Source organism: Saimiri boliviensis, chromosome 14 (genome assembly GCF_048565385.1).
Source record: "Saimiri boliviensis isolate mSaiBol1 chromosome 14, mSaiBol1.pri, whole genome shotgun sequence".
In the NCBI taxonomy this organism is placed as follows: Eukaryota; Metazoa; Chordata; class Mammalia; order Primates; family Cebidae; genus Saimiri; species Saimiri boliviensis.
Window position 1 is genome coordinate 50768441 of NC_133462.1, and position 25430 is coordinate 50793870.

A 25430-nucleotide genomic window follows, 5' to 3' on the forward strand; every position below is an offset into this window, starting at 1 on the left:
TGAGGCTTGGAGACCTTTGGCAGCATGAACAAGGTCAGAAAGTGGTGGGGCCCAAAATGAATCTAAGGGTACCTGATTGGGAGAACCGCCTTTGCACAGTTAGCAGTGCCTCCACTGTAGTAGAACTGTTGACCCCTAGCAGGGAATCTCTGTCATGCAAATGAGTGTCTCTCCAGAGCTGTGGTAAAATTCACCTCACTGGCTTTAGGAAGCAGCCCAGGAGCCATCCAGCTAGCCTCGTTCTGCCTGTGGATGGGGGTGAGGATGGTGCTGTGCTCTGGTGCTGGTGCTGGCCCTCCCCTACTTTTGGAATATGGAGTGGGCAGCAGTTTGGACCCAGTTGAAGGCAGTGCTCCTAGAAGGTGTGGATGGATCCAGTGATGCGACTGATATGAGTTACGTCTTTACAGCTTTAATCCAGCAGGCCAGAGTCCTGGCCAGTGGGGCAGCCAGAGAGGATGGCTGCTGCCAGCTGCTGATGGAGCCTCCTCCCTGCCCCCACTCCAGCCCAGAAGGGACAAACAGTGGGGCCCCAGCTTTCCTGGCTGGGATCTTGGGAGCAGAGGGACTATTTGAAAACAGGCACTGTGACCCAGGCTGCCATCTCCCTCCCTTGCCCCCAGTAAAAATAGCCCACAGTCCCAAGCCCTCCCCCACAACCTGTCATAGTTCTGGTTCAGCTCCTGTTCCACTTCCCTGGGGCTCTGTCCCCAGTAGGGCCCAGGGCTTGGCTTGGTCTGGAGCCTGGTGACTAGAGGACTCCTGCCCACCCCCAGGGCCAGATGCAGGTACAGGATGAGGACATCTCCCAAGGTTGGCATCACTGAAGGGGCAGCAGAGACATGGCTGATTCCTCAGGCTCCCGGTTGAGAGGGCTGTGGTGGCACATAGGGAGGAGGAGCTGAAAGCCAAAGAAAAAGGATGAGGGTGAAGGGTGGCATAGGTGGATGAAAAGTAACCCCTACCCCTGGGGGCAGACAGGACCCATAGGGAACAGTGGGCCTGGAGGTGTCTGGCTAGAGGTGGAAGAAGTCTGGGAAAGGGAATCTGAGAATGAGAGAGGCACAGGGGAGGTCCCAGGGCAAGGGGTCTCGGAAGGCAGCGGCAAGGGGCTCCAGATTGCTCACTTACCTGCAGGGTTGTAGACTGGGGGCCCAGCTGGGTAGAGTGGATACTGGGGAGCAGGACCACTAGGTGGGTACATGAAGCCAAGCTGTGGGGGTGCAGGGCCAGCTTTGGGGTCCTGGGCGTACGGGTATACTGGCTGCACTGGGATGCCTGTCATTGGAATCTCCTGGCCTAGGTAGGGGAGAAGGATCGGTATTCAGAGACCCATCTCCTCTGGGAAGCCTCCTCCTCCTGCCCAGGAAACAAAGGTAAGCACCCTGGGGCTGGCCTCTGGCAAGCTCCAGGCTGACCACCTCTGCCTTCCACACCCTGCTTGGTAGAGTTGAGCAGGGAGCTGTGCACGTGGCCCCGGCTGGTCAATCTGCATTTAGCAAGTTTGCTCCCCTCAGCAGGTTTCAGAGAGCTCATGAACCAGGGAGCACAGCCTGGGGAATGTCCCACTTGGGCAAGGAGGGAACAACTCAGGGCTGGTATCCTGTAATCCAGCAGAGCTGCCCCTAAGGGGGTCTTCTCTTAGGCCTTCCCTCCTACACTGATCTCCCATATGGTGTCACCGTCCCCACATCATCAGGTTGGGGCATATGTGCATCACATGTCTACACTCAGGCACATATTCTGCTATCCACTGGAGCACATTCAATTCATGTTCATCATTACAGACCCGACTCCTTACTAAGAGTCATGTGCATGCATATACCCACTAGACTCGCTATTGTCGACAGACTGCACTCACTCCTGTACACCTCTGAATATTCATGTGCGTGCACAGAAATGCACACAGTCTGACGTTCCATATACCCCTGGGCACATTCTAATATTCAGGGGTTTACAAGCATTTGTCTGGGTTTTCATGCTGGCAGGTGTGTGTATACAGAAGCACACACTACTACCAAATTTACCCAATCCATGAACTCTCTGCTGCCCATTATGGGGCTTAGCCCAGCCCATCTGAGGCCCAGCTTGCCCAGTACTGAGTATACCTTCAAATGGGCTCTGGAGCTGCTGGCGCCGGCGGTACAGGTAGCAGCAGGAGCAGAGGAAGCAGCAGATGGTGGTGGCAACCACAGCAACAAAGAGGATCACGGCTGAGGCGATGCCTGCTATGGTCTTGGGACTTTAGACAAAGAACAGGTCCTCTCACCTTCCAGCACTCATAGGAGGGAGTCCTCATTATGCTGGCTCCAACTCCTGGCCAGCAGGGGGGTCACAGCATGCTGAGATTTGGGGTTCCTTGTGGGGCTCTACTTCCCAGAAGCCTGTGCTGCCTGGCTGGCTAGTGTGAGGCATACGAGGGTTTGCAGTGCGCCCCCAACCATTGCTTTTATATCTATAACTTAGATGATCAGACATACAGCATAATATCACTGAAAGGAGCCTTTAAATAATCTAGAGCCATTTTTTTCCAAACTCCACTTCAATCATTAGTCTCTACATCTATTTTATATGTGATATATTTAAGGTTGACAACCACTAATTTTGGCAACCTGCTCATTTTATGAAGAGGAAGCAATGACCCACAGAAGGCAAGTGTCTTCTCTAAGATCACACGACTAGTAAGAAGTGGACCTGGGAATCAAACCCAAGTCGACTGCCTTTGCGCCAGAGCTGCTTCCGCAAAGCTACGCTGTCATCCAGGTGTTGACCCTGAATCCTCCCTCCCCAGGACCTGGCAGGACCAAAGGGAAGGAGGGTTCCAGAAAGAACCTGGAACCCCCCGGCCCAGCCAAAGCCCATGAAGGTAACTAACATGCCTTTTCTGGAACTCCCAGGCACCAGCACCTAAGCACCTAGCTCTGTCGCTAAGCTGGAGTCCTTGTGACTCCATTCAGCTAAGAATGTGGAGGTGGACAATGGAGAGGAGGCAGGAGTCCGGGAGGGAGGAAGGGAGGCCTCTGGAGAAAGGAATGGAGGAGGGGCTGACGGTGAGGCGGCAGGAACCCACCTGAAGGCCAGGCAGTGCTTCTGCTGCCTCTCCGTGATGAGCAAGGTCAGGTCCCTGCAGCAGTACCGATGGTAGCAGGTCCCGCAGCAGAAGGTGAAGAACTCGCAGTTAAACCCCGGATGCCAGGAACCATTCCGGTCCAGGTACCACAGGCAGTCCTCGCCAGCCAGCGCTGCGGGCAGGGGTTGGGGGTGCCCAGTGGCCACCAGGCCAGTTCATCCCCAGTCACCCTCAGCCCCACTCCCCCGGCGGTCCCCAGCCCTCTGGCTCGCGAAAACTGACGGTTGCCCCTTGTCTCCACCCTGAGGGTCTCAGCCCCGGAGCCTCAGAGGCCTTTGCCTAAAGCTGACCCTGCACCTCGGGGTCAGGTTCCCATGGCCCAGTATCCTGGCGCTCCCTCTTCGCGCTCCTTGAGGACCCAGCAACACCCAAGGCTCCCGTGGCAGCCGAGGGGTCTCGAGAAGCCCCGCGCCCAAGCCCCTCAGGTCTGCCCGTCCCCTTCCTCCGCCCCCATCCCACCCGACCCCGCCGCATCACTCCCCATCCCCTTACCCAGGGGAGCCCCCAGCACCAACAGAGCGATTGCTGTGAGCGGCGCGGCCCGGCGGAGCCCCGCGGGTGGCATGGCGGGGGTTGGGCGCGGCCGGGGCCTGGCCTCCCAGAGAAGGGACCGCAGGACCAAGCCCGCCAGCTGGAGCTGCGGCGGCCCAGCCCGCGGCCAGGCTCGGGCTCCTCTTCCGCCTCCTCTGGGGGCGGGACTAAGCGCCCCGCCCGCGCTAACCCAGCCGGCGCGGCTCTGCGCAGCGCCCAGGAGTCCACCCACCAGCGACGCCCACCTAGCCCGGGCTCTGGAGCTGGGCGCCCCTCACCCAGCAGAGCACTGCCCTGCTCCCCCAGTCCCCGGCTCCGCGGTAGTTCCTCCCGTCCGAGCCACCATGGGCACCGCGGGCAGTTGGGCACTGCAGCCAGGGAAGTCTGGCTGTGTGCTGGGCCCGCCCCCGGCCTGGGTCCAATCAGTATGCTGGACTCCAGAAGTCGTGATCCTGGTGCCACCTCCGAATGCCCAGACACATGGGCCAACCCTGGAGGGGCAGGGCTGGACCTTCCCTTGTAGGGGACCTCCTCTGCCGTGTCCAGCCTGGGACATCCTGTGGGGGGTGGAGAGGGAAAGAGGCTGGATGTCACCCCGCCCCCATTCCCAGAAGACAAGCACTCATTGAGAGGCATTCAGAGTGGCTTTGTCCCCATTGGTGCCCACAGGCCTGGACCTTGCCAGCTGCACTGGCTTCTGATGATGGACCCTTCCCCCTTCAAGTGGACAGCGCTGGCATGCACCAGCCCATGGCCTCACTGGCAGGGATGGCAGGCTGCTGGGGCCACCTGGGGCCCATCCAGTTAAACACTCTTCACAGTGAAAACCCTACACAGAGCAAGCCTGTACTGCAATAGCCACCGGAGCACAGGGAGGGCAACAGTTAATTTCTTTTCTTTTCTATTTTTTTTTTTTTTTTTTTTGGAGACGGATGTTTGCTCTTGTTGCCCAGGCTGGAGTGCAATGGCGTGATCTCGGCTCACTGCAACCTCCGCCTCCCAGGTTCAAGCAATTCTCCTGCCTCAGCCTCCCGAGTAGCTGGGATTACAGGTGTCTGCCTCCATGCCTCGCTAATTTTTTGTATTTCACAGGGTTTCACCATGTTGGCTAGACTGGTGGGAAACTTCTGACCTCAGGTGATCCACCGGCCTTGGGCTCCCAAAGTGCTGGGATTACAGGCTTGAGCCACTGCACCCAGCTGGGCAACCGTTAATTCCAGGTGGAGACAGTGTTTTAGGGTGGGAGAGGTCAATCAGTCCCCTCACAGATTTGTACTGAGTACCGGTGACTACGCCTCATGCTACCTGAGGTAACCTCATAGGAACTGCGAATTAAGCCAGGAGGACATCAAAAGCCTACTTTAATCCCCTGCCATGTACACCCTTTATATGTACTTCCAGACTTCCACATGTACCTCACTGAAATTTTTCCACAATTCCATGAACTAAGCGAGGTTGGTAAGTGTTAACAATCTCATTTCACAGAGAGATAAACCAGGATTCACGGAGGTTAAAGAACTTGTTCAGGGCTGGGCGCGGTGGCTCAAGCCTGTAATCCTAGCACTTTGGGAGGCCGAGGCGGGTGGATCATGAGGTCAAGAGATCGAGACCATCCTGGTCAACATGATGAAACCCCGTCTCTACTAAAAATACAAAACATTAGCTGGGCATGGTGGCGCGTGCCTGTAATCCCAGGTACTCAGGAGGCTGAGGCAGGAGAATTGCCTGAACCCAGGAGGAGGAGGTTGCGGTGAGCCGAGATCGCGCCATTGCACTCCAGCCTGGGTAACAAGAGCAAAAAAAACTCTGTCTCAAAAAACAAACAAACAAACAAACAAACAAAAAAAAAAAAACCAAAAACAAACAAACAAACAAAAAAAACCAAGAACTTGTTCAAGGTAGTACAGACAGTAAATGATAGAGGCATCAGAAGACCCAAATTTAAATCACGGTTGATCCCCAGCCGCAACAGTGCAGACAGCGTTTCTTGTGTTCCGGGGTGAGAGAACCAGGGCAGGTCCATGGAAGGCCCAGTAGAATCTTAGTAGGTTAGGGAAGGACAGCCAAAAGAGGGGCTACCCCATCCTGGGACCCTGGAGGGCTACCTACCCAAGAGATCAGGAATAGGAGAGGACTCCAGAAGTCCTCTCCTGCCCCAGAAAGTTGCTGGTAGCCTGATGGGCAAGAGTATGTTCTCACACAGGACACAGTCACAAATGCAGCAGCAAGGACAGAGAGAGGCGCCTCTGAATACAGCACCACCTACTCAGTGTGCCCATTGCCATCCATCTCCTCTTTCCTACACTGAAAGCTCCATGACTGCAGGGACCACATGGCGGTGCTCACTGTGGCCACCCAGCCCTTGCCATAGGTGCTCAGTCATCGTTGGTGGAATCATCCTCAGATGAAGTGCTGTCTTTCCTGCCCAGGGCTGACTCTCCCATGTGTACCCTTGGCCCCTGCCGATCTGTCTCTTCATTACCCTTTCTCTTTAGTGTCTTTAGCTTCTCCCACCTTACCAGCTTCTTTTCCTTAGGAAAATGAAATCTCAAGTCTTTCTTATTTAAACCAAACCAAACCAAACCAAACCACCTTCTTCCTGAAACTCATCCTTCTCTAGCTACTTTCCTGCTTTTCTGCTTTTTTCTCCAACTAGCTCTCCTCAAAGCGTATACCCCTAGTTGGCACTTTCAGCTTGCAATGACACCTAGCAGGCACCAACATCATCAGTGATTTACTAATTGCAAAATGCTTTTTTTTGAGATGGAGTCTCAGTCTGTCTCCAGGGCTGGAGTGCAATGGCGTGATCTTGGCTCACTGCAACCTCCACCTGCCGGGTTCAAGCAATTCTCCTGCTTCAGTCTCCTGAGTAGCTGGGACTACAGGCTTGCACCACCATGACTGGCTAATTTTTTGTGTTTTTAGTAGACATGGAGTTTCACCATGCTGGCCAGGCTGGTTGCAAACTCCTGACCTCAGGTGATCCGCCTGCCTTGGCCTCCCAAAGTATTGGGATTACAGGCGTGAGCCACTGCACCCGGCCCTAATTGCAAAATTCTAAGAATGTGTTTCAGTTCATGAAATGGGAGGTGACTAGACTAGGACAGAGAGTGAAGAGAGGGGCTGTGGGCCAACCAGAGGGGAGAACTGGCCACACTGGGAGAACTGGCACTTACCTTGATGAGGGATGCTGGAGCCTGGAGATGGAGAGCTGGGGCTAGCTTATGTCACCAAAACGAACCTGGGTCCTGAAAGAGTCCATAGAGTTGGCTGGGAGTGGGGAGGAACTTGGGTGGGAGGACTAGGGGCCCTGGAAGAGGTTGTCTAAATCTTCAACCCTGGAAGGGCTTCACTACACCTTCTCCAGGTAAGGGCACACAGGAATATCCTCCCCTCACCAAACTGGTCTCTTAATCCTCAGCAAGGGAAAGAAATCCTTTCCCGGAAAAGAGGAGGCAGAGTAATCTGTGATCACTTGAGACAAAACATAGGCTTTGCAGTAGGAGGTTCTCCCCAGGGTGTCTGGAATATGATGATAATGATAACACCAGCAGCAAACATTGCCAATGAGCTCTCCCATTGTACAGATGAGGAAACTGAAGTTGGAAGGTTAGCTCCCCCAGCTCACACTGCTGGGATTTGCAGTTGGACTTTTGTGGCTTCAAAGCCCAGGCCCTTCAGCTTCACCACATGCTTCTCTTTAAACAAGTCTAAAGGGTCAGGCACAGTGGCTCACACCTGTAATCCCAATACTTTGGGAGGCCAGGGAGGGCAGATCACCCGAGGGTGGGAGTTCGAGACCAGCCTGACCATCATGGAGAAACCCCATCTCTACTAAAAACACAAAATTAGCTGGGCGTGGTGGTGCATGCCTGTAATCTCAGCTACTTGGGAGGCTGAGGCAGGAGAATCGCTTGAACCCATGAGGTGGATGTCACAGTGAGCCAAGATCACACCACTGAACTCTAGCCTGGGTAACAAGAGTGAAACTCTGTCTTGAACAAAACAACAACAAAAAAGTCTAAAATACTCAGTGCTATGCCTGACACAAAGGGGATGTACTCAGGACAACTTTGATGCCCAGCTCTTATCTCTAGCAGGCCTCTGCATGTGGTGAGAAGGTAGCCAGGGATATCTGGAGTGGGGAAGGATAGGAGGAGGGGAAGGGCTGGGACCATGCCTGTGACCCAGTTTGGGCTTGACCGGGGGGTGGGGGGATGGGGGGTGGGGGGGGTGGCTGTGGGAGGAGTGCTCTGCTGAGTCACCTCACTTCTGGGTTGAATGACAGCCCAAGGCTCCTCCCAACCTGTTCCATGCTCCTCTTTCTAGCAGAGCAGATTGACACAGGCATTCCTGAAGCCTTCCTTATTTTCCCAGGCCCTGGGCCCTGGAGCCTCCATCCCACCCTGCTCCTGCCCGACCCCTGTTGTCTGACTGTGGAGGCTCCTGCCTCACTTTTGTCTGGCAGGTGGTTTGAGTAGAGCCATTCCAAGGTAAGGGAAACTCCATTCCTTTCCAAATTTCTGCCTCTGGTCAGTCAGTACTCTCCAGGAACACTCTCTCCTTTACTCTGCCCTCCTTTTTCCTTTTCCTCCCTGCCCAGACTCTGGCAACCCAACTCCTGCAGACACATTCTCTCCCTCCATAGGACCCTGCATTCTTTCCTTTTTTTTTTTTTTTTTTTTTGAAATGGAGTCTCACACTGTTGCCCAGGCTGTAGTGCTATGGCATGATCTTGACTCACTGCAACCTCTGCTGCCCAGAGTTGAAGCTATTCTTCCGCCTCAGCCTCCCAAATAGTTGGGATGGGGCACCTGCCACCAAGCCCAGCTAATTTTGTAGCTTTTAGTAGACACATGGTTTTACCATGTTGGCCAGAGTGGTCTTTAACTCTTGACCTTGTGATCCACCCACCTTGGCTTCCCAAAGTACTGAGATTACAGGCATGAGCGAGCCACTGCACCTGGCCGTTTTTTTTTTTTTTTTTTTGAGATGAAGTTTCATTCTTGTTGCCCAGGCTGGAGCATTGCACAATCTCGGCTCACCGCAACCTCCACCTCTCGGGTTCAAGTGATTCTCCTGCCTCAGCCTCCTAAGTAGCTGGGATTACAGGCATGCACCACCATGCCTGGCTAATTTTGTATTTTTAGTAGAGACGGGGTTTCTCCACGTTGATCAGGCTGGTCTCGAACTCCTGACCTCAGGTGATCCACCTGCCTTAGCCTCCCAAAGTGCTGGGTATAGGCATGAGCCATCACACCTGGCCCTGTCCTGATTTAATGTCACATCCTTCCTGGAGAGTCTTGGACACACTAATTCTCCTTGCAGTCCACAGCTAGGAAGAGTAAGGCCCAGGAAAGCACCAGGACTTGGCCAAGGTCTCATGACTTAGTTGGGCTTTTGGCTCTCATCGCCCAGAATAAGCAAACGTCTGTTTTAAATCAGAATGCTTTCCTTGGCATCTAGCTTTAATCTTTCTTGCTGTAAATGAGACTGTCCCTGTGTTTGTCCTCTGGGTGGAAGGGATTTGCAAGTGGAGGGTGGGCGAAGGACAGTGAGGATCAGCCTCACTGTGGCCCACCTGCTGGTAAGAAGGAGCACTCTTCCATGTAACAAAGTTGCACCAGTACCCTGTAAATTTATGTACATATATATATATATATATATATGTATATGAAGCACCCTTCTCCAGAAGGACTTTTTACCAATACCTTTGTGGAATTGCCTCTCTCAGAATGCCAGGCTTCTGCTTGCTTGTAGAGTACCCAGGACAGCCTGGGCCTCAGGAAAGAAGGGTGTATAGCCAGTCTAGCTTGGATGGCAGCTGTGAGCAGCCCCCTATGCAGGCACACTTTGGGTGACTGTGAGAGCAGCAGCAGTCCCAGGCAGCCAAGGCCTGGCCTCAGGAGCCCAGCCTAGGGAGGGCCAGGTTATCTTTAAATGGCACCTTACTCAGCCTGCCACTCTGCCAGCTGGGCAGGATGGGGGTAGACAAGTGTTATTTTTGGATCTGAGGGTAAGGGAGGAGGAAGACTCTGTTTATAGCTCTCTCCTTTCTGTGCCTACTCTCTCTCCTGGGGAGGATTTGGGTCCATGGGCCTCAGCCCTCCAGCTGACCCTTTCTAACCTAGGGTTTCTGTTTTCAGCCTAGCTGTCAGCCATCTGCACAGATGGGAGTGTTGAATCTACAAAGGCACAGGGTTTCTCGGAAAGGCCAGCTCTGTAAAGGCAGGTTTAGGTGGTGAGCACTGCATGAGACTTGGGATTAGACTAATAGCTAACATTAACACTTACTATGAGGCAGCACTGTGAAATGCTTAGTATTGGTATGTTAACTTTATTTAATCCTTGCAATCACTCCATGAAACAGATACTTGTTCTGTGGATTAGGAAATGGAGACATAGATAATTTAAGCAGCTTGTCCAAAGCCACTCAACAGGCAAGTGGCAGAGCCAGGGTTCAAATTCAGGCAGCCTAGCTCCGGAGCCCATGCTCTGAACCACTAACTAGATACAAGTCCTCTCTGCCATTTACTGGTTCTGCAAACTTGAAGGAACCTCTACTCCCCTCTGGTCTTGTCTTTCTCTTTTGGAAATGGACTATCGTTCAGTTCAACCCACTAGAATCCCCAAGTTAGAACTGGCAGAGACACTCTGATTCACTGTGTCTCTCTCCCTGTTCAGTGGAAAAAGAACTTACTCAAGGTCACACAACAGGGCACTGGCACTGGTTTCTGTGCTCTTGCCAGCGAACTCCCTGTGGCAAGGATGAATCAAGGGAGCTGACCAGGTATATTACTTATGAATTTGCAATCACAAAATCAAGTGTGGAAGAAATTACAATTTTATTTTCTTTTAACCAAAATAGATGAGAATGAGTCTTTATTCTGCTGCCTGGTTTGTTGTTATTATGGTTTGTTTCCCCCTCCAGAATCATGAAAAGGTCCCGGGGTCTCGAAAACATGAAGGTGAGCCCTCTAAGCCTTGGTCTGCCCAGGTTCTGCTCATACATGCTCTCTCTCTCTCTCTTTTTTTTTTTTTAAGACGGGGTTTCACCATGTTGGCCAGGATGGTTTTGATCTCCTGACCTCGTGATCCGCCCGTATCGGCCCTCCAAAGTGCTGGGATTACAGGTGTCAGCCACCACACCTGGCTATACATGCTCTTAAGCTTGCAAATTCAGAAGTGTTGGTGAGCCTTGGTGACCAGGGCCCAGCATCCCAGGGGACTCCATGCAGCCTTTTCCCTAGGAAGTTCTATCATCTCCAGGTGCTTAGCCACAATCAGGGCAGGATCATCACCACTCATAGGTCTCATGGACTTTTTTTCCCCTGACTTCTCTTTTGGGAAACGACCCCCCTTTTTCTCTCCCCCTTCTTCCTCTGGGACCCTGGGCCTAATCGAGATTCACTAGAGCTTTCACCATAGGGTCCAGAAGCATGGCTATTCTCATGCAGTCCTGCTGTCCACCCTGCAAAAACCAACTGAGGCAAGGAAATGCAAAGAATTAGGGTATGTTCTTGGACTAAGTGGGGCAGGGTGAGGGAATCTAGTGAAAGCAAATTAACACTCCAATAGTTTATAATGTCACACGGCTAACAGAAAAACTGCTTAGTGGGTGGAAGGCAAGAGCTGGGCCTACCACCTGTTTCTATTCTGTTCCTCAGGCAGGGCTGCAATGCTACAATTCACTCCTCAGAGCTGTCCTCCCAAAGGCTCACCGAAACCCTAATTTAGCAGCAGCATGTGTGAAATTGAACCGAGTCACAGTGTAATCCAGTGAGTCAGGGAGAATGAGCCAAACATAGCTCCCAGCTTTGGTTGGGGGATAGGATGGGACATTTTCTACCACTAGAGGTGCTTTAATGAAGTCATGCTTAATTCTAACTACAATCTTGTGAGGTAGGTATTAGACCCCTATTTCACAGATGAGGGAACCAAGGCTTGAAGGAAATGTCACTTGCCTCAGCTATGTAATCATGCCAAGCCAGAACTACTCAAGGCTGGAAGGGATTTCCTAGGCCTCCTAGTAAGGCCAGTCGTTCCTCATTTTCTTCCTACAGCACATTTGCTACAATATTATGTATTCTACACGTGTTTAAAAACCCTAGTATAATTTTGAATTTTAGGAAGCCAGTAGTAATGCCACCCTTTTTCCACCTACTCAAAAAAGTAAAAAATTGAAATGTGAGGGTCATTATATGGCTAATGTTGACCTGCATCATCCATTGGAGAAACTTAAATAATTCACAAAAATTGGAATTTTTTTTTTTTTTTTTTTTTTTTTTGAAATGGAGGCTCGCTCTGTCGCCTAGGCTGGAGTGCAGTGGTGTGATGTCAGCTCACTGCAACCTCCACCTCCTGCTTTCAAGTGATTCTCCTACCTCAGCCTCCTGAGTAGCTGGGATTACAGGCACCCGCCACCATGCCCAGCTAATTTTTTTTTTTTTGAGACAGTTTCACTCGTTGCCCAGGCTGGAGTGCAATGGCGTGATCTCGGCTCACTGCATCCTCCGCCTCCCAGGTTTGAGCAATTTTCCTGCCTCAGCCTACCAAGTAACTAGGATTACAGGCACCCGCCACCATGCCTGGCTAATTTTTTTTAGTAGAGATAGCATTTTGCCAAATTGGCCAAGCTGGTCTCCAACTCCTGACCTCAGGTGATCCTCCCACCTCAGCCTCCCAAAGTGCTGGGATTACAGGCATGAGCTACCGTGCCTGGCCTGTATTTTTTAGTAGAGACATGATCTCACCACGTTCATCAGGCTGGTCTTGAACTCCTGACCTCAGGTGATCCACCTGCCTCGTCCTCCCAAAGTGTTGGGATTACAGGCGTGAGCCACTGCATCTGGCCAAAAATTGCAATTTTATTACAATTACTTTTGGGTGCTTTGCTACTGAAATCTTGGTCAAGTATGGTTAAGACCTAGTCTAAATCCCCAAGAGAATGGGGAATTTTCCCGTGATAGATATGACTGCTAACTAGAAGTCCAGCCTCTGTTTGGGCACTTGGATTGAAGAGGAGGAACTCACTGCAGTATTTTAAGACAATTCATTCCAAAATTCATTTCACTTTTGGAAAATCCTTGTCATTCTTTACGTCCTACTGACTTTCCCTTGTCAACATCTCTATTCCAGTGCTTCTACCCTATGCCCTGTAGTTACCACCTTAGTCCAGGCTCTGAGTTTTCCCACCTGGACTGTTGTAGCTGCTGCCAGATTGCATTCCTTTCTCCCATCTCCTACCCCGTCAATCCAGGTGCCAAGTTACGCTTCTAGTCACAATTGGATCAACACCGAAACACATTCTAAGACACAAAACCTGATCATGTCACTTCTCTGCTTAGTCGTTTTGAGTGGTCTCTCATTCTCTAGAGAAGGCAGGCCTTGTAAGACCCTTCACAATCTGGCCCTCACTTGTCCTTCTAGCTTTATCCCTGGCAGGACTCCCATGAAGTTATGCATAAATCTCAGTACTTTCAACGTGCATATAAGGTCAGAAAATGAAATAGTTTCATGATGGCCTTTTCTTACTTTTTCTCTGCAATTTCTTACCCCACTCTCATCTGCCTGGCAAATACATAGGAGAGGCGAAACAAACAGGCAACAAGTACAAGCTGCTTGGACCGTAATCACACACTTCCAGTGTGACCTTTGACAGGTTAATATGTCTGCTTCAGTTTCATCAATCTGTAAAATTGGGTGAGCAACGTGAACTACTTTGTAAGGTTAGTAGGTGGTCTAAATGAGGTAAAAGTATTTAGCATGCCCACTGGCATTTAAATACTCCAGAAACAGGTACGGTTACCTCCTTGCAAGTGTTCAAGGGTTGTCTTCTCCGTGCAACTTACCAAACTTCCCCCTCCCCGCCCCGACCCCGTTACCATTAGTCAGTTCCTCTTTTGGGCAATGGGAACTAAACCCAGTACACTTATTTCTCTCACAGCACTCCCCACATTTATTATACTACAAATGCTTCCCAGCTTAAAATGGGGCATATCCCAATAAACCCAACAAAAGTTGAAAATACTTAAGTAAAAAATGCATTTAATACACCCAGCCTACCTTAAACTTACTTGGATCACTTACATTAGCTTACAGTTGGGCAAACTCATCTAATGCAAAGCCTATTTTATAATAAAGTATTGACTGTCTCAATTTATTGAATACTGTATTTATTGAATACTGTACTGAAAGTGAAGAACAGAATGATGGTATGGATACTTGGAAGTACTGTTTCTACTAAATGTGTATAGCTTTTGCACAATCCTAAAGTTGAAAAATTGGAAGTCAAACCATCATTATGTTCGGGCCCATCTGTATTTCTGACCTCCTACTAGACTGGCTCCTTGAGGGAAAGGGCCAACCCGTCCAGCATTTAGCACGGACCTTGCATGTCTAATAGAGGTTTAACGTTCACTGAAATGGGGGGCGGGCAGTGAAAAAGAGTAGCCAGAAATTGGCCTTTTATTTTCTACTCATTCATCATGGGTCAGCTTAGCTGGGGTGCAAAAATGTAGTATGTATTTCACTGGACCATCCTTAAACTTCCCAAAGCCGTGTCCTGTTGCCTCTTCTCCAAGCTAAGCATTCTTAGCTCCTTCAAGCTTTTTTCCCTTGACACAATTTGTCCTCTAATCTTAGCTCTCCTCTGGCAGAGGACTCGTCTGTCTGGTGCTCTTGTTGAGCACCAGAAGAGAACATTAGCAATGATGACTGATAGGCACAGAAGACTCAGTGTGATCTCTCATTCTCTAGAGGAAGGAGGCCTTGCAGGACCCTTCGCAATCTGTCTTAATACTTCCACACTATCCTAGACAACTTGTTTTTATCATCTCATCCTAGGACCACACCGGAGTTTTCTGGACACATTAATAGCTCTTGGGCCAGGTGTGGTGGCTCACGCCTGTAATCCCAGCACTTTGGGAGGCCAAGGCAGGTGGATCACAAGGTCCAGAGATCAAGACTGTCCTGGCCAACATGGTGAAACCCCGTCTCTACTAAACATAACAAGTATTAGCGGGGCATGGTGGCACACACCTGTAGTCCCAGATACTTGGGAAGCTGAGGCAGAAGAATCGCTTGAAACCAGGAGGCGGAGGTTGCAGTGAGCCAAGATCACGCCACTGCACTCCAGCCTGGTAACAAAGTGAGACTCTCTCTCTCTATATATACGTTTTATATATATATATATAAAAAATGGTTCCTGGCATAATAAACTTTTTTTTTTTTAATTTTAAATTTTAAGGGGCAAGGTCTGGTCATGTTGCCCAGGCTGGTCTCAAACTCTTGAGCTCCACTTTGGGAGCCAGCCTCAGCCTCCCAAAGTGCTGGCATTTCAGGGTGAATCACCATACCTGGCCGTCCTGGCATAACTTTTTTTTTTTTGGGAGACGGAGTCTGTCACCAGGCTGGAGTACAGTGGCATGATAACGGCTCACTGCAACCTCTGCCTCTGAGGTTTAAGCAATTCTCCTACCTCAGCCTCCCGAGTAGCTGGGATTACAGGCGTGTACCACCATACCCAGCTAATTTTTGTATTTTTAGTAGAGGCAGGGTTTCACCATGTTGGCCAGGATGGTCTTGAACTCCTGACTTCAGGTGATCTGCCTGCCTCAGCCTCCCAAAGTGCTGAGATTACAGGCCTGAGCCACCGCACCCAGCTAAAAAACTATTACTGGCACGTTAATACTGTGAGAGCACAGTATTCTACAGTCCTCAAGTCTTTCCACAGATATTATCAATCTGCATTTATTGAAATGTTACATTTAGATTCTGCTCATTTTTATAGGCTCTAATGGTATTTGTTTGGATCCTAAATTTGGACTACAAATTGTCATCCTTCCTAGGGGTTTCTTGTTATCTAAAAATTTGATCAACATTCCTAATTTACTAGTACTCTCTATCTCTTGTGTCAATGGCTTCAAATTCTTTTGTGGAATGGGTAAGGCATAAAAAAAGTAATTACTAATATCAGAGGGGCCAAGAAGAGAGTCCTGGGGGCACATATCAGGTCAACCCACAATCAGTGAATTTAGTTAGTTGGTGGTCAGTTACCAACTTCTCTATCTCCCTAATGCTTTGACTTTACTATGTCCAGATTATTTTACCAGTTAACAAAATTAAAGAAGACTATAAGGTCAGTTCAGAATTACTTTCTCTGAAGTCCACAATGAACATCTGTTAAACTCTCATCCCTCTTATTTAGCTGCTTTTGGTTCATTTGCTGTAGGTTTTCTTCCCAAATCAACGTCACTTACACGTCTGTAACTTGTGTTATCAGCTTCCTTCTTGAACTCTGAACTTCTTCTCAGTCTTCTAGGGTTTCTTCTATTTTCCTTTCAGTTCACTCCAATAGAGGCTCAACAAACTTGTGGGAATCCCTTGATGACCCAGCTGCTGTTTACGAGTCAGGAGACTAAAATGTCTCAGAGAGCGAAGTGCTCTTTTTTATTTTTAATTCATTTGTCTTACCTTGAACTTTTTAGTTCTTTCTAACCACTCAGCGCTGCCCTTTTCAGACTGAAGCTAGTTCCCTTTGGCCAAAGACAGGAGACAAAGTATGGTCTAGAGTTCAACTTTCTGTCAACATGTACTGGCCTCCAACACATCTTTTTCCTTCCTGCTGACACTGGACATAATCTCTCCAAACTTTTTCTCACCAACAGAATGGGAATATCCACTCTGTGATCCTGTTACAAAGGTTAAATGGGATAACATATATAAAAATGCTCTGGAAACACAATTAAGTACGTGCATGCCAAGGGGTCCAAGACCTTCAGCTCTCAGCCACAGCTGACTATCTGTTAGCCAGGGGTGGCCTTTAAGTGATACTAGTACTCTTTCCTCAGGACTCAAGTTCTCCTGAGGCAGGATGCCCAGTCCTCCCCCAAATCAGCACAAGAGCAAAAAGGACTCTTGCCAAGGGACTTAGGACCACTTTTGGCACTAGATATAGAACGTCTTTTAATTAGCAGACCCAGAGGGACCCACATCATTCTGTCTGCGTGGGAGTTTTAAGCCTTCCTAAGCTCAGCAGTTCAATGCTGCCGGCCTGAGACCATTCTTTTGTGCCAAAATCAGAGGCCTTTAGCACCAAACCCGACTGGCATTGCCTTGAGATAATTACGGAATGAGCAAGGCTGAGACAGTGGTTTTCTGGGCACCACTTGGTCAGACCTGCTGTTTCCCCAGCAACTCCCCCAATGCCATGTGGAGAAGCAGGGGTATGAGCAGGATTAACCTCAGAATCTGGCTGGCAGGGGACAACTGGAACATGCTTGCAGGCTTTTCAAAGATAGTAAAAACTTTTAACTGTTTCTTCCAACCTCAGTCATGGATGTTGGACACTGTGGACACCTAGTGGCATGAAGGCATTACTACCTACACTATCCTTAGGTTTCTTAAGTCCAACAGTCAATGCCCCACAGTGGGGCTCTCCCCGAGAGTAGAGATTCAGATTCACTTTATATTCAGTTTCTTCGTGAGAATGCCAATCTAAAGAAATATTCTGTGGCTACTAAAAATGGGACAGCAGATGTGGGCATTATCAAAAAAAGGCTTCATCTTTCTATGATTTTTTTTTTTTTTTTTTTTTTTTTTTTTGTGGAGTCTCACCTTGGAGTACAGTGGCATGATCTCAGCTCACTGCAATCTCTGCCTCCCAGGTTCAAGCGATTCTCCTGCCTCAGCCTCCTATTAACTGGGATTACAGGCATGCACCACCATGCCCAGCTAATTTTTGCATTTTTAGTAGAGACGGGGTTTCACCATGTTGGCCAGGCTAGCTTTGAACTCCTGACCTCAAGTGATCCACCTGCCTCAGCCTCCCAAAGTGCTGGGATTACAGGCATGAGCCACCATACCCAGTCTCTCCCCATGATTTTCTAATCCTCATTTACTATTTGAACCCAAAACAGACTAAACTTCCCAATTAAGGAATCTCCCTTAAAAATATTTGATTAAACAATGCCAGTTCTCTAAGAATCATTTTAGGCTAGGTTTGCCAAGACACATTAGAATGTTTAAATAGGCTCTACCTAATCCTTTCCCCTACTACTCTTACTTCCCTTCTAAAGGGAATAGAAAAGAGGTGTTGAGACACCGTATACCATGCAACTAAATTCATTTGTAAAGATTACTTTACTGTCCTAGAAAAATACATGTTGCAAATTTGAGGGCTAAAACTTAACCACTTTAGAGGCTTCCTGAGGGAGAGGGGATAACTTTTGAATATCAGACTCTGTGGTAATGTGTGGGAGAGGCATATTAAATATAGTTGGGTCAGGTGAATTTTAAAAAAAAATCCCTTTTCCCCATTTTTTTTTTTTTTTTTTTTTTCTAAAAAAGGAAAATCAAATTGCCATCTGTCTGGCTTAGTTTGTGTGTGCATGTATATATAGGAACAGCTTAAGGGGAAAGGTTATGTCATGCAATGAGGCAAAAACAAGATGACCTCCTCTGACAGAGGAGCCTTAGTGTTGTAGAAGGGAAGCAAGGCAGAGGTCACTGTAAAGGCTTAGAATGAAGCTGCTCCTGCCTGTTCTTCCCGAGAACCCAGAGCAGCAGTGGTCCAGGGCAGAAAGCATAATGATCTTTCTTGAGGATTCCTATCTGAACACATCAGAAGTCCTATGAACGTAGATAGGTCTGTTTTAGAATATAAATGGTAGTGACTTCCTGTGTTCCTGAGGCGGGGCAAAATAATCCATGAACACGTAATTCTTCTGGGCAATAATGTTTCTGGACTGGCCAGCAGAGGGCTCTAAAAACAGAGGTTGGGGCAGAGTTGGGGAGAAAAAAGGTTCCAGAGATGGGATGTCTTCAGGGGAACTTTGAAAAATGTCCTTTGTTCCAGCATTCCTAAGTGACCGGCACTGGTGAGCCTGGTCTGAGTTGTCATCAGTGTCACTGCTGAGGCCAAGGGCCAAAGGTCAAGATGCCACTTTAGGTTGAGAAGAAAGTGCATCTTAAGGCCACTGAGGGCTGCAAAATGGTTTGTGGCTGGGCCAGAAGGAGCAAATGTAGAAAGGCTCCCCTTTTTAGATGCCGATGGTTTGTAGAACTCGCCTCTCGTTGTCATTAAGGTGGCCTGAAAACATCATGTAGCAGGGCTGCTGAGCAAACTGGCAGAGGAAATCTGTCAGATATGCCTGAAGGAAAGAAAAAGAGTAGCATTAGTGAGAGGTTGCAAGGTCATCATTTGCAGTGCAGCAAGAACCACAACCAAATGGCACAGGGAATGCTGACTTTTAGACAAATGCCAGTTCCCTGAGGGATGGTCTTTCATGTTCTTGGATCTAGTTTAGGCAGTTCATAAGGAAACAACATTTTTCCAAGGCTTTATCACCCCAAAACCGTCTAAACATAGCCTCCAGAAGCTGAATGACAATACATCAAGTGCAAAGTTCCAACCCCTGCCGCCAAAGCCCTTGACTACTCACCAAGACAAGGACTCTTTCCCATGAGGCTCCCATGATAAACTATAAATGGATTTTTTTTTTTTTTTTTTTTTTTTTTTTTAAACACAGGATCTTGCTCTGTTGCTCAGGCTCGGGAGTGATTGCAGTGGTGTGATTACAGCTCACTGCAGCCTTGACCTCTTGGCCTCAAGTGATCCTCCCGAGTAGCTGGGACCACAGGTATGTGTCACTATGCCCAGCTGATTTTTAACTTATTTGTAGAGACAGGGTCTCCTGTGTTGCCCAGACTGGTCTTGAACTTCTGGGCTTAAGCAATCCTCCTGCCTTGACCTCCCAAAGTGCTGGGATTACAGGCATGAGCCATCATGCCTGGTTATAAAGGGATCTGAGCCCATATTCCTGTTTCCGTGGCCTGGGACACTGTCATTTGCAAGGCATCTCTGGACACCCTCACCTGCAGATCAATCTGATAGAGAGGATCCTTCAGGGCATCAGGGTCATCTTCCTCATCATCCTCGTAGTAATCCTCCTCTGTTAGACATAGCCAACACATGGCAGGTCAGGACAAAGGCCCATAATCAGGCCCTGAGTGGTGATATACTACCACATGACTGAGACAGAAGGTACAAAAGCCCAAGGAATGTCCCTGTGGGCCCACCTCTCCCCTTTCTTGGGTACCCCATTCTTGGCACCAGTGTGCAAAGAAAAGGTATTTACCATGGCTGTCCTCTTATCAAATTGCTTACCATATTTACTTGTAGCAAGAATGTCAGATAAAAGTTGGCCAGCTAAACCATCTTCCTCCTCCTCCTCTTCCTCCTCCTGGTCCTCCCACATATCATTGGAGTCATCTACTTGGAGATGAAAAGCAGCTAGAGCACATTCACACATTTCCCCTCCCCAAATCCAAACAGGCTGGAACAGAAGGGCCTCAAAGGCTTCTGTAATGTGGCTTGTAGTCCCCAGTGAGAGAGAACCAGAAATGGCCAAACCCTCCTGGTAAGTTTGAATGAAAGAACCTGGAGAGATAAAAGGCTGAGAGACTCTTAAGAACCAAACCAAAGAAGGGCTGTTAGCTAGCTTGCCTCCTGGCTGACTCCCACATCAGCCTCTGTGAGATTTCATAGGGCAGACCGGAGAAGCAGCTCTTTAACATGCCTAGTGCCTAGCATGGTGCCAGCCACAGAACAGCCATTCCATCAATTACTTTTTTTTTTTTCCAATCAGTGACTCAACAAACAAGTTGATAATTTGATAATCTGTAACTTGATCTGCCAGGTTAAAAGTTTCCTGGGAGTAAGGGCCTGGTGCACCTTGACTCCACTCTGCAGGAGTGGCCTGGCGAGCGGCATTAGCCTCCATGACGTTGGAGAGCTCGTTGATGATCAGCTTTAGGATCTTGACCAGCAAAGGAATGTTTGTCCAGCGTTCTGGGTCTGGGAAGGAAGAAAAAGGCGTCATGTCAAGAGTGTCACTGGGCTTACTTCTGGCAGTATCCCTGTCCCCTCCTCAGTGCCACTCACCAGAGTTTACCACCCCTCAGGCTTTCACTGTCCCTGACTATATTCAGCCTCCAAAGAGTGATTTAAAGTTAATTAACTTTATTCTGTTTGGTACATAACAGTTCAGAAGTTGGGAGAGATGAGAGTTCAGGGATTAAAGGAGGTAGATTCTTGTTAGTAATAAAGCTCTGAAACTAAGGAACTGTACAGAGCCAGTACTCCAGTCCCAATGGCTTACAATTTGAGAGACGGCAGAGTTAATTATAAACGTACATTAAAGACAGCAGCTCTATACTCCCTACCTGCAAATCATTGGAGTTACAGGCCAAAGGCAACTCAGTAACAAAGACATGCTGACTATCTGTGCCCAAACCTCAGAATGAAGCTGGAAGCTGGGATGCTTGGTAACCTGAGACTATTTTGTTTTGTTTTGAGACGGAGTCTCGTTTTGTTGTCCAGGCTGGAGTACAGTGGTGCGGTCTTGGCTCCCTGAAACCTCCGCCTCCCAGGTTCAAGCGATTCTCCTGCCTCAGCCTCCCAAGTAGCTGGGATTACAGGCGCCCACCACCACGCCCAGCTAATTTTTATACTTTTAATAGAGATGGGGTTTCAACATGTTGGTCAGGCTGATCTTGAACTCCTGACTTCAAGTGATCCATCTGCCTCGGCCTCCCGAAATGCTGGGATTACAGGCATGAGCCACCACGCCTGGCCTATTTTTGACAACAGGAAGGAACTGTATGTTCTGATCACTTTTACCTAAGTTTTCTGCCTCTTCTTTATCAAACCCATCACCAACAATTATGTTTTAAAAATATACACCATGGTGCATTCCTGCCCTTCACCCAGGCATCCTTAGCCCCTTCCTATAGGGAGAGGATTAGAGGAATCACAGCATCACCCACTTTTGGCTGACTTAGAGCGGGTGCGGATGCCCTCATCCATGCTGTAGATCTCCTCTCCCTTCACACGGATATCCTGTAGCCGTTTGTCATCTGCATTGATGCCATGCTGGAGCAGCTTACAGAGTGCCACAGAGCTGGCAAGGAAGAGCCAAAAAAAGGTCAATCAGCCACCCATCTAGAGATCGTTCCAAGGAGATAAGCAATTCTGTCCTAAGACCCTCTATTTGAGTTCAGGTGAAAATGAGATTTTGGCATTCATGAGATGGTCTAATGAGATCTTTTTTTTTTTTTTTTGAGACAGGGTCTCATTCTGCCACCCAGGCTGAGTGCTGTGGCGTGATTATGGTTCACTGCAGCCTCGACCTCCCTGGGTTCAGGTGATCCTCCCACCTCAGCCTCCTGAGTAGCTGGGACTACAGGCAAGCACAACCATGCCTGGCTAATATTTGTATTTTTTTGGTAGAGATAGGTTTCACCACATTGCCCAGGTGGGTCTCAAGCAGTTCACCTACCTCAGCCTTCCAAAGTGCTAGGATTACAGGTGACCTGTTCTTGAACAAAACTAGGGTGGGCAAGCATCAGGATGGCTATCCATATTGTAAGGTGCAATGAAGTGGTAAGAATTAGTGGTATAAAAGTCCAGGATAGAAAGTTAGGAAGCCAGGGTTAGAAGGCTCAGGGTTTTTAATTAATTAATTAATTTTTGAGACAGTTTTGCTCTTGTTGCTCAGGCTGGAGTGCAATGGTGTGATCTGCCTCCTGGGTTCAAGAGATTCTCCTGCCTTAGCCTCCCGAGTAGCTGGGATTACAGGCACCCACAACCACATCCAGCTAATTTTTGCATTTTTAGTAGAGACAGGTTTCACCAAGTTGGCCAGACTGGTTTCGAACTCCTGAGCTCCAGTGATTTCACTTGCCTCAGCCTCCTAAAGTGCTGGGATGATAGGCGTGACCCACTGTGCCTGGCCAAGGCTTGGGTTTATAAAGGAAAATAAGCCACTAGCAGCACTTAGATGTGTGAAGTCTGTGGCAGAGAAGGGATCTCTAGTAAGCAGAGATCAGAAATATATAGTCTTCCTGTGTTGACTGTCTTTTGGAAAATTCAAGATGGCAGCTATTCACATATGTGGGTTAGCAATAAAGAAAGACAGGGAAAATGGAATACAGAGGGCCATTAGACATGTCAAACAAAAATCAATGGAGCAAATCAGGGAAAAAAAGAAATATGGGTCAGAACAGTGGCTAACATCTGTACTCTCTCAGCACTTTGGGAGGCTGAGGCAGCGAGCAGATCACTTGAGGTCAGGAGTTCAAGACCAGCCTGGCTAACATGGTGAAACTTCGCCTCCACTAAAAATACAAAACAGAATTAGTTGGGTGTGGTAGTGCATGCCTCTAATTCCAGCTACTCGGGACACTGAGGCAGGACAATGGCTTGAACCTGGGAAGTGGAGGTTGCAGTGAGACAAGATCATGCCACCACATTCCAGCCTGGGTGACAGAGCAAGACTCCATCTTAAAAAAAAGAAGTATGAGTGGTGGCAGAATGCCCAAAAAAGAAAGAAAGATGGGGGTTCTACCTGACTTTGCCTTCATACTGTCCATAGAACAGGTGCTGTCTGCTCGTCCACTCAGCCATCACAAACTCTAGGGCAGGTTTGCCAGTAGGTCCTGGGAGGCTACACAGGAACTCCAAGAGAGGTTCTAGCTGAGTGTGCACCAGATGAGCGAACACCATGATCAAAGACTAGGGGAAAATAAGGACATTTGCTTCAGGGAAATTAATTTCAGAGACATAGGAGATGAGAAGGAACTGGCCAGTCAGATAAGAAACAGAGTCTACACTGAGGGTATTATCCACAGGACAATAAAACATGGAGGTTTCCTTGTCCATGTTTCTTAGGCCTGACAGATCCCATTTTACTTAACTGCCCTGGAAGGATAGTAATAGGGTAAAAACTCAGGATCAAAATACTAATTTTCATCTCTATCAGCCAGGGGGTAGGAAGCCAGTCCCCACTGTTGTCTTACCTGCATGACACTGAGAGTCTCTGCCTGCTGCATCTTGCTGAGGATGGCGCGAAGAATCTGGTCTAGATTCTCCCCCAGCTCCCGCCCTGCCTTGGAGATGAGGGTGGAGACAAGGCGGCCCACAAAGGCCGCAGTGAACTCTGAGGTGCGGGGGTCCAGGAGCTGGCTCACCACTTGCATCACATACCACAGTCCATTGTGGCCCTGCTCATCATGCCACTGGGCAACTTGTTCCAGGGTCACTGACACATAGGCCCGCAAGCACTCTCCACCATTCTGGGGAGACAGGGGTGGCAAACAAAATCAGCAATCGAGGACAGATGCCAGGAGGACCCTCAGTCTGTATAAACGAATGTTCTCAGAGGCCTCTTCCTCATAAAAGCAGTGAGTGTACAGGGTTTGTAGTGGGCTCATACCACTGCAGTCAGGAATTTACCGTTACAGACATAGATATGCATTACACAATCCCCCCTTTACCTAATCAGCTATCTCAAAAATGGTTTTTTTTGTTTTTTTTTTATCACAAGGGACTATCTCAAAAATGTGTATCTTTTTTATCAAAAGGGACAATGGCCAAGCCAAATGAATTTTAATCAAAAAGATCTACCTCTCGTACTAAAAAAATACATTTACAATCTGGCAATAATTGGGGATACTATAGGTCTTTATATAGGTCTTACACAAACCACTATAGTTGCCTAGGGATTTCCAAGCTGATCAATAGTCACTGGCAAGTTTCTATAACTTTTATAATCAACTGGTTACCTGAAAAGGTAACCAGTTCATCCAAGAAACAAAAAGAGAAAAAATATTCAGGCATCTCTCCTCTCGCTAGAGGCCCATCAATCACTCTGCTGACTTTATTAATAGAATAGGCAGAAAGACTTTCTTATGGCCCAAGTCTAGATGTCTATAATCTCTTTCACAGTAGCAATACCCAATATACAGGCAGGGTGGTTGGTATCCGCATTTTTTTAAGATTGTAACATGCTCCAAAGCACCAGAAATGCTTGGCTTTTGCAGCCTGAACCCTTCCTGAATCCGCTAGGTAAATATGGAGTTGAGAGGAATTCCACATGTCAAAAGCATAAAACCATGTCAGATTTCTCAGCACATTATAAGCCCATGGCTGGAAGCTATCTTCCCTCTTCTAGGCTCCATGTCTCAGATACCTGCATGGTGGCATTGTCATCTGTGTGAAGGGTACACTGTGCCACAGCAGGGAAAGCTTGGCAGATGAGAAGTTGTGAAAGGGGAGGCTTTGTATTTCGTACTACTGTAGTCAGGATATCAATGGCTGTCTGAAAGAGAGAAGAAAAAGAAGAGTCAGAATTGCCTCTGGAATTGAGGGTGCCCAACAACCAAGATCCTTACTGGATGGTATCACACAGCAACCCAGAGAAAGCTTATTAATGAAAGACAAGTTTCCAAAAATAAAGGAATAATTAAATAGGTAGTGCTCTCAGCCTCCTCATAATAGCTTACTAATTGATCAGCTCTAGGGGTGGGCATTAGTACATGGTAGTAGATTGGATAACCAGGTAACATACTTAGTGGTGCTGTGTAACAGTGGCACTCTGTTCAATTTATTGAGGGTACCTCTGAAACAAGAGCCATTTTCTTAAAGTTTCAGAGAATTACCCACTGTCTTTGTGGGCAAAATAGCTCAGCAAAATCACTCCATGAATCTCTAATACTATTAGGTTCTTGTCAGCTAGACGCATCTGTGGGTGACACTTGTAGATCTCTCTCTCTCTCTCTCTCTCACACACACACACACACACACACACACACACACGCTTGTAGCCACTTACTGCACAGAGCCCTGCAGAGATCTTATATGCTGAGGCCTGCGTTATGCTTACCAGAGTGGGAATCAGGCTCCTTTGTAATCACACACACACCTCCA

General features: G+C 48.4%; 2 protein-coding genes across 4 annotated transcripts in view; both read right to left on the reverse strand.

Annotated features, from left to right (window-relative positions):
- Positions 1-392: 392 nt before the first annotated feature.
- On the reverse strand, positions 393-3927 carry SHISA4 (shisa family member 4). The gene is made up of 5 exons (XM_003938280.4): positions 3623-3927; positions 3071-3242; positions 2109-2242; positions 1132-1299; positions 393-901 (listed from the first exon to the last, which is right to left on the reverse strand). Exons 1-5 carry the CDS (start codon positions 3693-3695, stop codon positions 855-857), a joined length of 594 nt encoding a protein of 197 aa, XP_003938329.1. The 5' UTR covers positions 3696-3927; the 3' UTR covers positions 393-854.
- A 13301-nt stretch (positions 3928-17228) lies between these two features.
- The window catches only part of IPO9 (importin 9), a 55698-nt gene continuing 47496 nt past the window's right edge, over positions 17229-25430 (reverse strand). For all 3 annotated transcript variants that reach the window (XM_039465983.2, XM_039465984.2, XM_039465985.2), the window contains 8 exons: positions 24694-24822; positions 23522-23797; positions 23071-23237; positions 21491-21624; positions 20397-20519; positions 19830-19934; positions 19538-19614; positions 17229-18813 (listed from right to left, as the gene is read on the reverse strand). In XM_039465983.2, the coding sequence (XP_039321917.1) occupies positions 18703-18813; positions 19538-19614; positions 19830-19934; positions 20397-20519; positions 21491-21624; positions 23071-23237; positions 23522-23797; positions 24694-24822 (1122 nt within the window). In that variant the 3' untranslated portion in view covers positions 17229-18702. The remainder of the gene's footprint in view (positions 18814-19537; positions 19615-19829; positions 19935-20396; positions 20520-21490; positions 21625-23070; positions 23238-23521; positions 23798-24693; positions 24823-25430) is intronic.

Excerpts from the sequence above, each read along its gene's own strand:
- SHISA4 (XM_003938280.4), bottom strand. The coding sequence starts at position 3,695 with ATGCCACCCGCGGGGCTCCGCCGGGCCGCGCCGCTCACAGCAATCGCT. Across the intron at positions 3,243-3,622 it reads GGTGCTGGGGGCTCCCCTGG|CGCTGGCTGGCGAGGACTGC; the intron begins GTAAGGGGATGG and ends CCCTGCCCGCAG. Across the intron at positions 902-1,131 it reads CCCAGTCTACAACCCTGCAG|CTCCTCCTCCCTATGTGCCA; the intron begins GTAAGTGAGCAA and ends TTTGGCTTTCAG.